Source organism: Papio anubis, chromosome 17 (genome assembly GCF_008728515.1).
Source record: "Papio anubis isolate 15944 chromosome 17, Panubis1.0, whole genome shotgun sequence".
Classification (NCBI taxonomy): domain Eukaryota; kingdom Metazoa; phylum Chordata; class Mammalia; order Primates; family Cercopithecidae; genus Papio; species Papio anubis.
In genome coordinates, this window is record NC_044992.1 from 49,675,573 (window position 1) to 49,694,494 (window position 18,922).

The window sequence follows — 18,922 nt, forward strand, 5'->3', positions numbered from 1 at the left end:
TTAGTAGAGAAGGGGTTTCACCATGTTGGCCAGGCTGGTCTCAAACTCCTGACCTCAGGTGATCCACCCACCTCGGCCTCCCAAAGTGCTGGGATTACAGGTGTGAACCACTGCACGCGGCCCTAAATTCATTTAAAAAAATACCATCAGAACCACAGTTGTGGCCAGATACAATGGCTCATGCCTGTAATCCCAACACTTTAGGAGGCCGAGGCAGGAGGATTGTTTGACCCCAGGATTTGAAGACCAGCCTGGCCAACTTAGTGAGACCCCATGTCTATAAAAAACTAAAAACTGAAAAAAAGAACCACAATTTCCTTAACTTGGGGAAAAATAATTCTTAAGGACTCATGGTTTATAAATGCCATATTATTCTGGGACAGTGAGTCTCCGTACTTAGCATAGATGTTATGTCCTTCAATTTTCTGAAATTCTGCCTTAGGGACAGATTTTTTTTTTGAGATGGAGTCTTGAGCTGCCATCCAGGCTGGAGTGCAGTGGCACAATCACAGCCCACTGCAACCTTCACCTCCAGGGTTCAGGCGATTTCTCCTGCCTTAGCCTCCCAAGTAGCTGGGACTACAGATGTGCGCCACCACGCCTGGCTAATTTTTGTTTTTTTAGTAGAGATAGGGTTTCGCCATGTTGGCCAGGCTGGTCTCAAACTCCTCATGTCAAGCGATCTGCCCGCCTCAGCTCTCAGAGTGCTGGTGTTACAGGCATAAGCCACTGTGCCTGGCCTTTTTTTTTTTTTTTTTGAGGCAGGGTCTCACTCCATTGCCCAGGCTAAAGTGCAGTGGCGTGATCACAGCTCACTATAGCCTTGACTTCCTGAGCTCAGTTGATTCTCCCACCTCAACCTTGTGAGTAGCTGGGACTACAGGCATGTGCCACTGTGCCCAACTAATTTTTGTATTTTTTGTGGAGACGAGGTTTCACCGTGTTGCTCAGGCTTGTCTTAAACTTCTAGAATCAAGCAATCCACCTGCCTCAGCCTTCCAAAGTGCTGGGATTACAGGCGTGAGCCACTGCGCCTGGCCTAGGGACAGAATTTTTTCCATGCCATCTTACTCCGTTAATTTACAATATAATTTGCTTTACTTTTTTTTTTTTTTAATCTCAAGGGAATTTCATAGCTACAGAGAATGTCAAGATAGTTCAGATGTTATAATTGCTTCGTCTGCAGGTCATTTCACATAGTGTTGACTTAGGCTGGACGCGGTGGCTCATGCCTGTAATCCCAGCACTTTGGGAGGCCGAGGTGGGTGGATCGCCTAAGGTCAGGAGTTCGAGACCAGCCTGGCCAATGTGGTGAAACCCCGTCTCTAGTAAAAATACAAAAATTAGCCAGGTGTGGTGGCAGGTGCCTATAATCCCAGGTACTCGGGAGGCTGAGGCAGGAGAACTGCTGGAACCCAGGGGCAGAGGTTGCAGTGAGCTGAGATTGTGCCACTTCACTCCAGCCTGGGTGATACAGCAAAACTCCATCTCAAAAAAAAAAAAGAAAATTAGTATTGACTTAATACATTGGTCTGACCTAATCCTGTTTTGGTCCTTCTGGTACATTAGGATTACTTTCTGACCTTATTTAAATTAGATAAGTTAAGAAACTTCGATGTTCCTACATTCCAGGTTCCGAGCCTCACTCTATCCCTGTCCTGAGACACCACAGGAGAGGAAGGAAATGGCTTCCGGAGTGAATACTAGAATTGATGATCTCCAAATGGTATGCAGAAGGCTGGAAGGAATTTGTTTTTGTGAAATACTGGAATACAAGACCATCCTCCTTCCTTGAAATGCTAATGGTCTACAAGGCACCTGTAGCAAACCAGGATACCAAAAAAAGAAATGTCCATGGGTAATATGTCCTTCTGGGAGCTGAGAAAGTGTCAGGAAATGATGGTTAAAAATAGCATTAGCCCTCCTCAAACGAGACAGGAATGCTAAGCATCTAGATTCGTTGTTGCCTAGTATATTCAATTCCTCTCCACCTCATGACTCTGAGATTTTTTTTTTTTTTTTTTTTTTTTTGAGACAGAGTCTCACTCTGTCACCCAGGCTGAAGTGCCATGGTGCTATCTCAGCTCACTGCAACCTTTGCCTCCTAGGCTCAAGTGATCCTCCTGCCTCAGCCTCCTGAGTAGCTGGAATTACAGGCATGTGCCATCATGCCTAACTAATTTTTGTATTTTCGTTTATTTTTTTTGAGACGGAGTCTCGCTCTTTTGCCCAGGCTGGAGTGCAGTGGCGTGATCTTGGCTCACTGCAACCTCTGCCTCCCAGGTTCAAGCGATTCTCCTGCCTCATCCTCCCAAGTAGCTGGAATTACAAGCATGTGCCACTAAACCTGGCTAATTTTTGTATTTTTAGTAGAGACAGGGTTTCACCATGTTGGCCAGGCTGGTCTCAAACTCCTGACCTCAAGTGATCCTCCCACCTCGGCCTCCCAAAGTGCTGGAATTACAAGCGTGAATCACTGTGCCTGGCCTAATTTTTATATTTGTAGTAGGGATGGGGTTTTACCATATTGGCCAGGCTGGCCTTGAACTCCTGACCTCAAGTGATCCACCTGCCTCAGCCTCCCAAGGTGCTGGGATTACAGGCGTGAGCCATTGTGCCAAGCCAAGTCTGAGATAGTGTTTTTTTGTTTGTTTTTTGTTTTTTTGAGACAGAGTCTCACTCTGTCGCCCAGGCTGGAGTGCAGTGGCATGATCTCAGCTCACTGCAAGCTCCGCCTCCTGGGTTCATGCCATTCTCCTGCCTCAGCCTCCTGAGTAGCTGGGACCACAGGCGCCCGCCACACGCCCGGCTAATTTTTTGTATTTTTTAGTAGAGACGGGATTTCACCGTGTTAGCCAGGATGGTCTCGATCTCCTAACCACATGATCTGCCTGCCTTGGCCTCCCAAAGTGCTGGATTACAGGGTGAGCCACCACGCCCGGCTGATAGTTTTTATAATAATAATTTTTTAAAAGTATGCTTAGTTAAGAAAAATATATATCAGACAGTCTAAAAATACATGAGAAGTCAGTTCTGCCCTCTCCCACACACCCTCCTGAGGCAGCCAGTCCCAGTAGCTCGGCATGCATCCCTGCGGTCACCTTTGATCTTAACCACACAGTCTAGCCAAAAAGCCCTGGTGTGACTTTTGTACCCAAGAAGAGACTGTGTTGGAGGTTTGCCAAATTTTAGTAAGTGTGGTTTATGCACACTACAGTTACCACAGAGCTCTGAGGGAGGAGTTGTGAACTATGTGTACATGGAAGGAAAGACTGGTAAGTGGGGCTTTGTTCCCTTTGAAAGAATGAAAGTGATGATTACCCCCTTAGAATATTAATAAACATGCATAATCCCAAAGGCAGTTCCTTTTGGCATTGGCAGAATTGTCAGAGATACGTTGTAACTTCCATTTCTCTTTTTTTTTTTTGGAGACAGAGTCTTGCTCTGTCTTCCAGGCTAGAGTGCAGTGACGCGATCTTGGTTCACTGCAACCTCTGCCTCCCGGGTTCAAGCGATTCTCCTGCCTCAACCTCTCAAGTAGCTGGGATTACAGGCGCCTGCCACCACACCTGGCTAATTTTTGTATTTTTAGTAGAGACGGGGTTTTGCCATGTTGGCCAGGCTGGTCTTGAACTCCTGACCTCAGGTGATCTGCCTGCCTCAGCCTCCCAAAGTGCTGGGATTACAGGTATGAGCCACCATGCCCAGCCTGTAACTTCCATTTCAACTCTCAGTGACCTCCATCATGTATGACCCACCAATCTGAACTGTTGCTGGCTCCTTTGAGATACACTTACCTGTTTAACCAGAGAGAGAGAGTTTTAGAACTGCTGGTGAGTGATAGGCTATATTAGTACATTCTGGGTTCTAAGGCTATCTTAATCTTCTTCCAGTCCTATGGGTAGATGTAAAGAGCATGTGCAGTAGACATTATAACTGACCAAAATTTGATTTTTTAAAAATCTAGCTGTAGGAACTGGAAGTTTAAAAGGGATTGAATACCAAGGAGTGAGATGAGGAAAGAGAAAGGCAAATAGAACATTGTTTGCTAGTTTCTTTAGCATCCTTCTAGAAAAAGGTTTTTTTGTTTGTTTATTCTGTTTTGTTTTAAAGACAGATCTCACTCTATCACCAAGGCTGGAATGCAGTGGCACAGTCTTGGCTCACTGCAGCCTTGACCGACTAGGCTCAAGCAATCTGTCTCAGCCTCCCAAGTAGCTAGGACTACAGGTGCTTGCTGTCATGCCCAGCTAATTATTTTTTGGTATGTTTTTGTGGAGATAGGTTCTCACTATGTTGCCCAAAGTGGTCTGGAACTCCTGACCTCAAGCAGTCCTCCTGCCTTGGCCTCCCAAAGTGCTGGGATTACAGGAGTGAGTAAGAGTAATTGTGAAATGGTCCACAACCAGAAGGAAAGAAAGTAGCTATCTTCAAGTGATGTATTTCCCTAGCATGCCATGGCTTTGCTTTTAAAAACAAAACAAAACAAACCTCTTTATGGAGGTCACCTTCCTCTGCCCAAGACAGTTTTTCAGGGAGTAATTACTGCTTTGTTCTGAACTCACTTGAAGAATTATCTATGGTGGAGACTTGTGCTTTGGGTTGCTTGCCTAATTTCTTCCAATTGGAAGCAGCAGGCTTAGCTACACTTCTGCTATTAAAAACTGAAATATGGGCTGGACGTGTTGGCTCACGCCTGTAATCCCAACACTTTGGGAGGCCGAGGCAAATGGATCATGATGTCAGGAGTTCGAGACCAGCCTGACCAACATGGTGAAACCCAGTCTCTACTAAAAATACAAAAATTAGCCATGCGTGGTGGCGTGTGCCTGTAATCCCAGCTACTTGCGAGGCTGAGGCAAGAGAATCACTTGAACCTGGGAGGCGGAGGTTGCAGTGAGCCAAGACCACGCCACTGCATTCCAGCCTGGGCCACAGAGCGAGACTCCGTCTCAAAAAAAAAAAAAAAAACTTAAATATTTGGTATTAAGCCAATGGAATGTAAAATGTTCCTGTACCTTCCTCCCACCCTAGTCTTGGCACTGTGATTCCTCTGAGGGAAATCTGTACTGGTTTCGAAAGGATCAACACTGAACCATTTTTTCCTCTGAGAAGCCTGACATAAAGGTAACACCTTAGCTGCCCTCATGATGGCAGTGGTCTGTGGCAGTCCAAGCCCCCTGTAAAGATCACAGGTGCTCCTGATCCCACGGCGTCTCCTGGCCCATGTTTCCAGCGTAGGCAGGCGGTGGTATTCAGCACCGCCTCTTTCCACCCTCTCCTGTTGCTGACCCATGTGCAGGGGGTTCTGTGTGGATTTGTTCATTTATCAGCTCCTGGGCTCGTGATGCCTACTTCTTCAAGTCTGAGTTACAGTCCCCACATAGAAAGTTGTTGCTCTTTAATGAGCCAAGTTAAATGTAGTGACCTACATTTGTTACGCCTTGGACTGGTGGTAGGATTGAACATATATAGAAAAGCGAAAAAACAATTTTCTCAGTTTTCTTTTCAGGTTGAAGCTAAATAAGTGAATGTTAGTAACTAGAACTCTAATTTCTTGTAATTGGGAAAAAAGAAACTATTCTAGCCAGAGGAAGAAAAAGACAATTCCCTGGCAATTCTTTTCAGAAAGCTGTGCCTCTTTGCCATTCATATCCTGAGATCTAAATCTGGTGTTAAAAGGATCCCTCGCTTGTTCCTTTTCTCCCCAAAGGTTCTAAATCAAACGGAGGATCACCGCCAGAGGGTTCTGCAGGCGGCTGCTAAGAACATCCGTGTCTGGTTCATCAAAGTGCGGAAGATGAAGGCCATCTACCACACCCTGAACCTGTGCAACATAGATGTGACTCAGAAATGCTTGATTGCAGAGGTCTGGTGCCCTGTCACCGACCTTGACTCCATCCAGTTTGCACTCAGAAGGGGCACGGTGAGTCCCCAAAGCTAGCAACGCAGCTCGTGGCCAGGAAGAGAGGTTCCCATCAATAGTAACATTAATGTCATTTTTGGCCGGGCACGGTGGCTCATGCCTGAAATCCCAGCACTTTGGGAGGCCGAGGCGGGCAGATCACGAGGTCAAGAGATCAAGACCATCCTGGCTAACACGGTGAAACCCTGTCTCTACTAAAAATACAAAAAATTAGCTAGGCGTGGTGGTGGGTGCCTGTAGTCCCAGCTACTTGGGAGGCTGAGGCAGGAGAATGGAGTGAATCTGGGAGGCAGAGCTTGCGGTGAGCCAAGATGGCGCCACTGCACTCCATCCTGGGCAACAGAACGAGATTCCGTCTCAAAAGATAAAATAAATAGTAGCATTAACGTCATTTTTATGACATTTCACCTTCGGAGTTTTTTTTTTTTTTTTTTTGGGAGAAGGAGTTTTGCTCTCGTTGCCCAGGCTGGAGTTCAGTGGCATGATCACAGCTCACTGCAACCTCTACCTCCCTGGTTCAAGTGATTCTCCTGCCTCAGCCTCCTGAGTAGCTGGGATTACAGGCGCGCGCCACCACACCCAACTAACTTTTTGTATTTTTAGTTGAGACGGGGTTTCATCATGTTGGCCAGGCTGGTTCGAACTCCTGACCTCAGGTGATCCACCCGCCTCAGCCTCCCAAAGTACAGGAATTACAGGTATGAGCCACTGCTTCTGGCTCAAAGCAGTTTTAAAAGAGTAATCTGCTGATAGTATCTAGGTTGGATTGAAGGGTGAAGAGATGCTGTAGGTACGGGTTCAGTTAGGAGGTTATTGTAGACATAGAGTAGTAAATGATAAGAATCCCCAGGTAGGACTTGAAAATGGGAAAAAAAAAATGACGAATTGTGAGATGTTCTGCAGGAAAAATCAGTAGGGATACCTGGTTCCTAGCAAGGTGCAGGAGAAATACAAAGAGAAAGATTTAAACATCTTTTTCAGGCATCAAAGCTGAGTGACCAGGAGAATTAGGGTTCCAATGATGGAAGTAAATGTTCAGCAAGAGAAGCTTATTGATTGGGGAGAGATGGTAAGTTCAGTTCCAGTCACATTGAGGTCCTTGTGGAAATGTCAAGCAGTCAAGGGGACAAAGCTAAGGAAGATGGGAGTCATGAGAATGGAAGGCAATGAGACCTCCAAGAGGGAGGTCATAGAGAGAAAAAAAAGGTTGGGGGCCTGCAATGCTATCAGGTAGGCAGAGCAGAAACAACCAGCAAAGAGAGAAAAGGAATGGTTAGCGAGCAGGGGGAGAACTCCTAAGGAGGAAAGATTTTCACCAAAGATCTCCAGTGTCAGGGGTGTGCATTGGGGAGAGAAGCTCTTTGGTCAGGAGCCAGTCACTTTGCATAAGCATGCTCAACCAGACTGCAAGGGATCAGGAAGTTAAGAGAATGTAGTGAAGAAGGAGAGCCAGAGAACATACTTTGCTTTCTCCATGAAAGGGGGAGAACAACTTTCATAAAAAGGCAGATATGGAGGCAGTTCTACATTTTCTTTGGTGACATATTTTATTTTATTTTATTTTATTTTTTTTTTTTGAGACGGAGTCTTGCTCTGTCGCCCAGGCTGGAGTGCAGTGGCGCAATCTCGGCTCACTGCAAGCTCCGCCTCCCGGGTTCACGTCATTCTCCTGCCTCAGCCTCCCGAGTAGCTGGGACTACAGGCGCCCGCCGCTGCGCCCGGCTAATTTTTTTCTATTTTTAGTAGAGACGGAGTTTCACCATGGTCTCGATCTCCTGACCTTGTGATCCGCCCGCCTCGGCCTCCCAAAGTGCTGGGATTACAGGCGTGAGCCACCGCGCCCGGCCCGGTGACATATTTTAAAGTTAAATTTTTTTCACATTGAGGATGTATTTCACAGAATCTAATAGAAATCTTCCATTATAAATGTTATACCTTGTCCCAGTTTTCCCAAAGGCTGGGAAAGATAATCTAGTTTTATTTTTTTTTCATTAGTTTTATTGTGATATAATTTACATAAAAGAAAATACATATATTTTATGTGTACCATTTGATGAGTTTTGAGAAATACACACCTGTGTAACCACCACCACCACAATTAGGAGGATAACCTAATTTTGATAAATGTGCTCATGTTTTTCAGGAACACAGTGGTTCCACTGTACCTTCCATTTTGAACAGGATGCAGACAAACCAGACTCCCCCAACCTATAACAAAACCAACAAGTTTACCTATGGCTTTCAGAACATAGTAGACGCTTATGGAATTGGAACTTACCGAGAGATAAATCCAGGTAAAAGAAAGCTTGTTATCTTTTTACTCTGGAGTTTTTTGTTTGTTTGTTTGGTTTGTTTTGAGACAGGGTCTCCCTCTGTCACCCAGGCTGGAGTGCAGCAGCACGATTGTAGTTCACTGCAGCCTCAAACTCCTGGCCTCAAGAGATCCTCCCAACTCAGCCTCCTGCATAGGTAGGACCACAGGCACACACCACCACACCTGGCTAATTTTTTATTTTATGATTGTTTTTTTGAGACTGGGTCTCATTCTGTTGCCCAGGCTGTGGTGCAGTGGTGCAATCACGGCTCACAGCAGCCTCAACCCCCTGGGCTCAAGTGATTCTTGCGCCTGAACCTCTGGAGTAGCTGAGACTACAGGCATGTGTCACCATGCCTGGCTAATGAATGTTTCAAATTTTTTTAGAGATGGGTTTCGCTATGTTGCCCAGGCTGATAATTTTTAATTTTTTTAGAGATGGGGTTTTGTTATGTTGCCCAAGCTAGTCTTGGACTCCTGGGCTCAAGCATGCCTCCTACTTCAGCCTCCCAAAGTGCCGGGATTACAGGTGTGACCCACTATGCCTGGCCTTTTTGTTAGTTGTTTCTTCTAACACCTCACTTTAAATGCTGTTGAACAACTGAATTAAAATTAAAGATGTTGGGCCAACATGTGAAACCCCGCCTCTACTAAGCAGGCCTACAAAACATGAAGTGCTATAGTCCCAGGGGTTATTGATGAGGCTGACAGGAACGGTGGAGCTTGCAGTGAAAGCCAGATCCCGCCAGACTTAGCCTGGCGACAGCTGAGATTCTCCAGCCCTCAAAAAAAAAAAAAAAAAAAACAAAGATGTTAACTTCAGCACTTTTTTAAATTTTTGTTTTATTTTTTATTTTTTGAGACAGAGTCTCATTTGCTCGCTTCAGGTTGGAGTGCAGTGGCACGACTGGCTCACTGCAAGCTTCTTGACCTCCCAGGTTCTCTACCTCCTGCCTCAGCCTCCTGAGTTGCTGGGACTACAGGCACCTGCCACCATGCCAGACTAATTTTTTTTTTTTTTTTGGTGAGATGGAGACGTACTCTGCTGCCCAGGCTGGAGTGCAATGGCACCAGCCACCTAGCTCTCTGCCTCCCAGGTGCAAGCAGTTCTCTCCCGTTTTCTCGAAGGATTACAGAGATAAAGCACACCCTGCCAATTTTGTATTTTGCTGAGATGGAATTTATTTCATGTTGCCCAGGTTGTCTTTCCTGAACACCTGACCTCAGGTGATCCGCCTGCCTCTGCCTTCCAAAGTGCTGGGATTACAGGCGTGAGCCACTGCGCCTAGCCATTTTTTTGTATTTTTAGTAGAGGCGGGGTTTCACCATGTTAGCTAGGATGGTCTCGATCTCCTGACCTCGTTATCTGCCCGCCTTGGCCTCCCAAAGTGCTGGGATTACAGGCATGAGCCACTGCACCCAGCCAATCCTAGCACTTTTAGAGGCCGAGATAGGAGGATTGCTTGAGCCCAGGATTTCAACATCAGCCTGGGCAATATAATGAGACCCTATCTCTATTAAAAAATAAATAAACATGTTGACACCTCAGCTCTTGTGTACTTCCTTTGCAGAGGTGCTCATTCTGGCAGGGCATGGTGGCTCACACCTGTAATCCCAGCACTTTGGGAGGCTGAGGCATGTGGATCACATGAGGTCAGGAGTTTGAGACCAGCCTGGCCAACATGGTGAAACCCCGCCTCCACTAAAAATACAAAAATTAGCTGGACGTGGTGGCGCACACCTGTAGTCCCAGCTACTTGGGAGACTGAGGCATGAGAATCACTTGAACCCAGGAGGCAGAGGTTGCAGTGAACCGACATCATGCTGCTGCACTCCAGCTTGGGTGACAGAGCAAGACTGTCTCAAAAAAAAAAAAAAAAGTGCCCATTTGATGTAAGGAGCAGGTTTACTGTCAGATAGCGTTCCTTTAAGAGTTCATCGGCTGGGCTGGGTGTGGTGGCTCACACCTGTAATCCCAGCACTTTGGGAGGCTGAGACGGGTGGATCACCTGAAGTCGGGAGTTCAAGACCAGCCTGACCAACATGGAGAAACCCCGTCTCTACTAAAAATACAAAATCAGCCAGCATGGTGGCTCATGCCTGTAATCTCAGCTACTCGGGAGACTGAGGCAGGAGAATCACTTGAACCTGGGAGGCAGAGGTTGCTGTGAACCAATATTGCGTTACTGCACTCCAGCCTGGGCAACAGGAGTGAAACTCCGTCTCAGAAAAAAAAAAAAAAAAAAGAGTTCATTGACTGGATGTGGTGGTTCATGCCTGTAATCCCAGCACTTTGGGAGGACAAGGTGGGAGGATCACTTGAGGTGCTGGCCAACAGGTGACACCCTATCTCTACTAAAAATACAAAAAAATTAGCCCAGCCTGGTGGTGAATGCCTGTAATCTCAGCTACTCAGGAGGCTGAGACAGTAGAATTGCTTGAACCCAAGAGACAGAAGTTACAGTGAGCCAAAATTGTGCCACTGCACTCCAGCCTGAGTGACAGAGTGAGACTCTGTCTCCAAAAAAAGAAAAGTTCATGAGACTGGATTCTTTCATGTGCCCTCACAGCCCTAAAACACCGGGACTTCTCTAGCAAATCATTTGCAGGAACTGCTTTAACTGCTTTAAGCAAAATGTTTCTCCTAAGATGTCTGATATTTTTAAATGGCTTTTTTGTTTTGTTTTTTTTTTTTTGGCTTCCTTGTTCCAAGGTTAGACAGAAAAAATGTAGCAAGTATTGGCCATTTTAGACACAACACAGATTTCTCCTATATTTGGAGAGTTAAATCAAGAGTGTGCGGATTCATTTTCAGTTGGAGCCATATGCAAGAACTGCTTTGCTCTGGACTTTCTCTGTCTGTACATTATCTGATATGTAGCTTTATACCACTGGGACATAGTTGCTGCACAAAGAGAAGACAGCTGGCCTGCCCTGGGAGCGGGGTCCCACGAGTTACAAGAGAATCAAAGAACAAACCAATGTTGTCAGGGTTACACCTTCGTTTCCTCTGTTCTTCTTTGTTTAAAATATTCTCAGAGCTGCCAGGCACAGTGCCTCATGCCTGTAATCTCGGATACTCAGGAGGCTGAGGTGGAAGGATCGCTCAAGGCCAGGAGTTCAGCACTAGCTTGGGCAAAATAGTGAGATTCCATCTAAAAAAAAAATCCTCTATCAGTAATTAAAAAAAAAAAAATTGACTGGGCATGGTGGCATATACTTGTAGTTCCAATTGTTTGGGCGGCTGAGGTGGGAGGATAACTTGAGTCCAGGGGTTGCAGGCTGCAGTGAGCTGTGATGGCACCACTGCACTCCAGCCCGGGTGGCAGAGCAAGACCCCATCTCTCTTTAGAAAAAGTTATCAGTAGCTCAAATTTCATTAGCTACTTTGCGAAGGTGTGTTGATTCTGCCATGAAAGATTTTCTCTGAGAGTCCTATCTGTCTGGCAGCTGGGGAATAAGTCACCTTATATTGATCTTAAGAGTGTGGAAGGCTGCCGGGCGCGGTGGCTCACGCCTGTAATCCCAGCACTTTGGGAGGCCGAGACGGGCGGATAACAAGGTCAGGAGATCGAGACCATCCTGGCTAACCCGGTGAAACTACTAAAAAAATACAAAAAACTAGCCGGGCGAGGTGGCGGGCGCCTGTAGTCCCAGCTACTCGGGAGGCTGAGGCAGGAGAATGGTGTAAACCCGGGAGGCGGAGCTTGCAGTGAGCTGAGATCTGGCCACTGCACTCCAGCCTGGGCGACAGAGCGAGACTCCGTCTCAAAAAAAAAAAAAAAAAAAGAGTGTGGAAGGCTGAGCACGGTGGCTCACGCCTGTAATCCCAGCACTTGGGGAGGCTGAGGCAGGTGGATCACTTGAGGTCAGAGTTGGAAAAGAATGTGGTATTTGTGGAATTGCTATGGTTTAATGTACTTTGTGTTTTTCTTTTTTTGGTTTCTTTATAGCTCCATATACTATTATCACGTTCCCTTTTCTATTTGCTGTGATGTTTGGAGACTTTGGTCATGGCATTTTAATGACCCTTTTTGCTGTGTGGATGGTACTGAGGGAGAGCCGGATCCTTTCCCAGAAGAATGAGAATGAGGTATTGTTTATGTTACGTCTGATTGAACTGAAATTTTGTAATTTCCCAAGCATTCATTATGAAAGTCATGATGTGGAAGTCTTTTATCCATGAATTTATCAAAAGGAAGTAGAGAAGTTATGTTCATTTTCACACCAAAGAGGACATGTGCTAGCTGGAAGTGATAGTGTGTGCCTGTAGTCCCAGCTACTTGGAGGCTGAGGCAGGAGAATCACTTGAGCCTAGGAATTCGAGACCAGCCTAGGCAACATAGTGAGACCCTATCTCTAAAAAATAAAAATTATTTAGGTTGGTGCAAAAGTTGTTGCGGTTTTGGCCGCCAAAAGAAATGGCCAAAACCGCAATAACTTTTGTACCAACCTAATAAAAAGATAGAGGCCACATCCTGTGAAAGTAACTGTCTCATTAGCATTGTATTTTGGTTTTTACTTCAAGCTCTCTGAATCAGAATGGGGTAAAGTAGCACCAGAGAAAGGGGCAGGTATTCTGAATAACATTATCACAATGTGAGCTGCGGTGAGTACATTCTCATTACTTCTTTCTTCTGGTTCCCAGATGTTTAGCACTGTGTTCAGTGGTCGATACATTATTTTATTGATGGGTGTGTTCTCCATGTACACTGGCCTCATCTACAATGATTGCTTTTCCAAGTCTCTTAATATCTTTGGGTCATCCTGGAGTGTACGGCCGATGTTTACTTATAATTGGACGTAAGTTGCAGAAGAAGCTAAAATTCAAAGCTTATTCATTTCATGTTCAGCCCTGATTTTTAAGACAAGTGGCAAACTGACACTTCTTTAGGAAGTAGTGACAGTGTCTCCTCATTCATGCTCCACACTGTGAGGTGCTTTGTGATTTGTTCAGCAAGTATGCAGGAACTAAGACTAGAAATGATTTTTTTTGGAAACTAAAAGCAGATTCCCTAGTTCCCTACTTGATTGTGTGTTTGTGTGTTTAATTTTTCTTTTTGTCATTTTGGATCCTTCAATCTCAGCTGCTAGTCTCTCCTCTTTATTTTTTCCCCTCCCATTTTATTGAAAAGACAAGATAGCTATAGCAGTTTATTTTGGGGTCAGTTTCTGGACCCTTGTTGTTTCCCTCTCTTGTTCAAAAATAAATGTGACTTTTTCCCTGTCATGGTAGTGAAGAGACGCTTCGGGGGAACCCTGTTCTACAGCTAAACCCAGCCCTCCCTGGAGTGTTCGGTGGACCATACCCTTTTGGCATTGATCCAGTAAGAGGACTTCCTTCCTATATACTAACCTCAAATTTTTTAACGGTAACCTGGAAGCAAGAGAATTAAAGTGAAGATAAATAGTTATGTGGGCTTTCGCTGGGCATGGTGGCTCATGCCTGTAATCCCAGCACTTTGGGAGGCCGAGGAGGTTGGATCACCTGAGGTCAGGAGTTCGAGACCAGCCTGGCCAACATGGTGAAACCCTGTCTCTACTAAAAATACAAATATTAGCCGGACGTGGTGGCGTGTGCCTGTAGTCCCAGCTACCCGGGAGACTGAGGCAGGAGAATCTCCTGAACCTGGGAGGCGGAGGTTGCAGTGAGCAAGCTGTACTGCAGCCTGTGTGACAGAGCAAGACTCCGTCTCAAAACAAACAAACAAACAAAAATAGTTATGTGGGTTTTCGTTGACATATTTTTGGGAAACCTTGATGTATGTATTTGGAGGACTTCTAAGCCATAAGAGACCCAAGTGCCTTGAGGAGCCACATACTTTTCCCTGGCACTGCTTATTTCCGAGTTGGTTAATAATATAAACTCTGGGAAGATTGATTTTCAAGACTGCTTCCCATTTCTTAATTTATTTCTGCTTACTTAGTTTGGTTTTTTATTTTTAGCAGATATTTTAACAAAGCAGAAATATATTTTTCCTGTGGATTTTAGACTTGCATTCTTATTTTTACAAACTTACACAAACTTATCCCAGAATTAATTTTTTTTTCAAATGCTTAGGCAAATTAAGTATGATCAAATCTTTTTTATTGTGTGCTGTAAAAATGGAGTGGTGGCAAGAATATAACACAGGGCATCTGGCTGCTGAGGAAAAGAGAAAAATAATACAGGCTGGGCAAGGTGGCTCATGCCTGTAATCCCAGCACTTTAGGACACAGAGTCAGGTGGATCACTTGAGGTCAGGAGTTCAAGACCAGCCTGGTCAACATGGTGAAACCCCATCTCTACTAAAAATACAGAAATTAGCTGGGCGTGGTGGCATGCACCTGTAGTCCCAGCTACAGGAGGCTGAGGCAGGAGAATTGCTTGCACCTGGGAGGAGGAGGTTGCAGTGAGCCCAGATCGTGCCACTGCACTCCAGCCTGGGGGATATAGCAAGACTCTCTGTCAAAAAAAATAGATGGAATGACAACACCACAGGGCTACAATCAGCAAAACATAGACTGTGGGAAAATATATAAGATAAACGATGCAATTTCTTCAAAAAATATTTTGTAAGGAATAAAAAAGGAAAGATGGAAGGAGAACCTATAATTTAGAGACTCAAGAGATATATCTACAATCATAATGTATAGGCCGGGCGCGGTGGCTTATGCCTGTAATCCCAGCACTTTGGGAGGCTGAGGCGGGCAGATGACTTCAGGAATTCCAGATCAACCCAGGCAACATAGCGAAACCCCATCTCTGTAAAGTATAAAAATTGACCGGGTGTGTTGGTGCATGCCTGTAGGCCTAGCCACTCGGGAGGCTGAGGCAGGAGAATAACTTGAACCTGGGAGGCAGAGGTTGCAGGGAGCTGAGATCGCACCACTGCACTCTGGCCTGGGTAACAGAGTGAGACCCTGTCTCAAAAAAAAAAAAAAAAATGTATGGACCTTATCTAGATCTTGCTTTGAATAAATGAATTTAAAAAAAACAAAAAAGGTTTGGACACAATCAGAGAAATTTGAATATTGACTATATATTTTATGATATTAAAGAATCATTGTTGACTGGGCACGGTGGCTCATGCCTGTAATCCCAGCACTTTGGGAGGCTGAGGCAGGTGGATCTCGAGGTCAGGAGTTCAAGACCTGCCTGGCCAAGATGGTGAGACCCCCGTCTCTACTAAAAATACAAAAAAAATTAGCCGGGCATGTTGGCGAGCACCTGTAATCCCAGCTACTCAGCAAGCTGAGGCAGAGAATTGCTTCAACCCAGGAGGCAGAGGTTGCAGTGAGCCAAGATCACACCACTACACTCCAGCCTGGGTGACAGAGCAAGACTCCATCTCAAAGAAAAAAAAAAAAAAGAAATCATCGTTAGTGCATTTAGGTGTGATGACAATGTTGTGGTCATGTTTTAAAAATAAGTCCTGGCCGGGTGCAGTGGCTCACGCCTGTAATCCCAGCAATTTGGGAGACGAAGGCCGGCGGATGATGAGGTCAGGAGATCGAGACCTTCCTGGCTAACATGGTGAAAACCCCACCTCTCAGTGGGCCGAGATTTTGCCACTGCCCTCCAGCCTGGGCGACAGAGCAAGAGTTCATCTCAAAAAAAAAAAAAAAAAAAAAAAAAAAAAAAAGCCTTACTAGACAGGCGCAATGACTCAAGCCTGTAATCCAAGCAATTTGGGAGGCCGAGGCAGGCCTCAGGCCAGACCTGAGATCAGGAGTTTGAGACCAGCCTGGCCAACATGGTGAAACCCCATCTGTACTAAAAATACAAAATTAACTGGGCGTGGTGGCCTGTGCCTGTAATCCCAGCTACCTGGGAGGCTGAGGCAGGAGAATTGCTTGAAATTGGGAGGTGGAAGTTTGCAGTGAGCCAAGATCGTGAACACTGCACTCCATCCTGGGCAAAAAGAGCGAAATTCCATCTCAATAAATAAATAGAGAAGTCTTTTCCTTTTAGACATCCACACTGAAATATTTATGGGTAAAATGACATGATATCTGGACTTGACTTTATAGTAATATGGAGATGAGTGAGTGGCAGTAATCTTGTTTCACGAGTCCATAAGGTGATATTAATTTTTGAAGCATTCTCCTCAAAAGCAAGGTTAAAAAAAAATTTGTTGAAGCAGAGTGATAGGTGCATGGGGGTTTGTTATACCGTCCTGTCTGCTTAAGTATCTGTTTAGAATTTTCCATAATAAATAATATTGACTAATAAATAAAAATTGTTGACCGGGCGCAGTGGCTCATGCCTGTAATCCCAGCGCTTTGGGAGGCCTAGGCGGGCAGATCACGAGGTCAGGAGATCAAGACCATCCTGGCTAACACGGTGAAACCCCATCTCTACTAAAAATACAAAAAAATAGGCCGGGCGCGGTGGCTCAAGCCTGTAATCCCAGCACTTTGGGAGGCCGAGGCGGGTGGATCACGAGGTCAGGAGATCGAGACCATCCTGGCTAACATGGTGAAACTCTGTCTCTACTAAAAATACAAAAAACTAGCCGGGCGCGGTGGCGGGCGCCTGTAGTCCCAGCTACTCGGAGGCTGAGGCGGGAGAATGGCGTGAACCTGGGAGGCGGAGCTTGCAGTGAGCAGAGATCGCGCCACTGCACTCCAGCCTGGGTGACAGAGTGACTCAAAAAAAAAAAAAACAAAAAAAAAATAGCTGGGTGTGGTGGCGGGCGCCTGTAGTCCCAGCTACTCGGGAGGTTGAGGCAGCAGAATCACTTTAACCTGAGAGGCGGAGCTTGTAGTGAGCCGAGATTGCGCCACTGCACTTCAGCCTGGGCAACAGAGCGAGACTCTGTCTCAAAATAAATAAATAAATAAATAAATAAAAATTGTTTTTTAAACAAAGGAATATTTTTCCCTTTGAGAATTCTTTATAATACCTATTTGTTTTCTTGGGTTATGACAGATTTGGAACATTGCTACCAATAAACTGACCTTCTTGAACTCCTTTAAGATGAAGATGTCTGTTATCCTTGGTATCATCCATATGCTGTTTGGAGTCAGCCTGAGCCTGTTCAACCATATGTGAGTTGTTCCATTTCTGTCATAAGAATGTGCATAGTTTAGAGAATGCTTTTGCCTAAAGAAACCATGACATCTTTGGGGAGGGATTAATAACTCAGAACCTCATTCTACATTATAGAAGTGCTTTTCTAAAAATTTAATGGTGTGGCCAGGCACGGTGGATCATGCCTGTAATCCCAGTACTTTGGGAGGCCAAGGCGGGTGGATCACCTGAGGTCAGGAGTTCGAAACCAGTCTGACCAACATGGTGAAACTCCATCTCTACTAAAAATACAAAAATCAGCTGGGTGTGGTGGCACGTGCCTGTAATCCCAGCTGCTCGGGAGGCTGAGGCAGGAGAATCACTTGAACCTGGGAGGCAGAGGCAGTGAACCAAGATAACACCACTGCACTCCAGCCTGGGTGACAAAGCGAGACTCCATCTCAAAAAAAAAAAGAAATTTTTTTTTCATGGTCTTAAATGAGGCTTAATATTAGTCTTTTAACAATTTGCTGTTCCAGTAAAGATCCTTGAAAAAAACTTGAGCAATTTTCATCAAAGTAAGTGAGCTCTCTTTTTTTCCTTGATGTGCAACTCATAAAATTATTAACTGTGAACTGGGTGTGGCAGCTTACACCTGTAATGCCAGCACTTTGGGAGGCCAAGGCAGGCGGATCACTTGAGCCCAGGAATTCAAGACAAGCCTGGGTAACACGACAAGAGACCCCATCTCTACAAAAAAAAAAAAAAGTTATGAACTGTGGTCTCAAAATGTACTAGATTTTTCTGTTCTCTTTCTCATGGAGAGAATCATGGGGATGGTATTGGAGCCGTTCAAGGTTCAGAAATTTGAGGCCTGGCACAATGGCTCACATCTGTCATCCTGCACTTTGGGAGGCCAAGGTGGGCAGATCACCAGAGGTCAGGAGTTTGAGACCAGTCTGGGCAACATGGCAAAACTCCATCTCTATAAAAAAATGTAAAAATTAGCTGGATGTGGTGGCGCATGCCTGTAGTCCCAGCTACTCGGGAGGCTGAGATAAGAGGATCACCTAAGCCTAGGGAGGTTGAGACTACAGTGAGCCAAGATTATACCACTGTACTCTGGGCTGGGTGGCAGAGTGAGACCCTGTCTCAAAAAAGAAGAAAAAGCAACAGCAAAACAAAACCAAGGTTCAGAAGTTTGACCGTGATAGTTAATCCTGCATTGTCTCTGTTGCCTCCAGCTTCTGGTTGCTGCTGCTTAAAGTGATAAAGACGGAGTTCAGGGGGTATTAAATAGAAAAATCTAGTGAATATGCCATTCAGTGTAGAGTGGCCCTAGGCCCATTTACCCTTAACATTTTTTTCTCTCTCTTTTTTAGCTATTTCAAGAAGCCCCTGAATATCTACTTTGGATTTATTCCTGAAATAATCTTCATGACCTCTTTGTTTGGCTATTTGGTTATCCTTATTTTTTACAAGTGGACGGCCTATGATGCTCATACATCTGAGAATGCACCAAGCCTTCTGATCCATTTCATAAACATGTTCCTCTTTTCCTACCCAGAGTCTGGTTATTCAATGTTGTATTCTGGACAGGTACGTCAACCCAGAGGCGGGCTATCTGAGATGGTTATCCTTGATCAGGAAGCCAGATGTTTCTCTGACCCTAAAAAATTTATAACTG

The 18,922-nt window shown here is 45.2% G+C and overlaps 1 protein-coding gene across 7 annotated transcripts in view; it reads left to right on the plus strand.

Annotated features, from left to right (window-relative positions):
* The window catches only part of ATP6V0A1 (ATPase H+ transporting V0 subunit a1), a 63,054-nt gene that overhangs the window by 23,105 nt on the left and 21,027 nt on the right, over positions 1–18,922 (plus strand). For all 7 annotated transcript variants that reach the window (XM_003913078.2, XM_003913077.4, XM_003913076.4 and 4 more), the window contains 8 exons: positions 1,633–1,726; positions 5,714–5,926; positions 8,070–8,220; positions 12,194–12,333; positions 12,889–13,043; positions 13,477–13,567; positions 17,155–17,273; positions 18,618–18,834. In XM_003913078.2, coding sequence (XP_003913127.1) covers positions 1,633–1,726; positions 5,714–5,926; positions 8,070–8,220; positions 12,194–12,333; positions 12,889–13,043; positions 13,477–13,567; positions 17,155–17,273; positions 18,618–18,834 — 1,180 coding nt within the window. The remainder of the gene's footprint in view (positions 1–1,632; positions 1,727–5,713; positions 5,927–8,069; positions 8,221–12,193; positions 12,334–12,888; positions 13,044–13,476; positions 13,568–17,154; positions 17,274–18,617; positions 18,835–18,922) is intronic.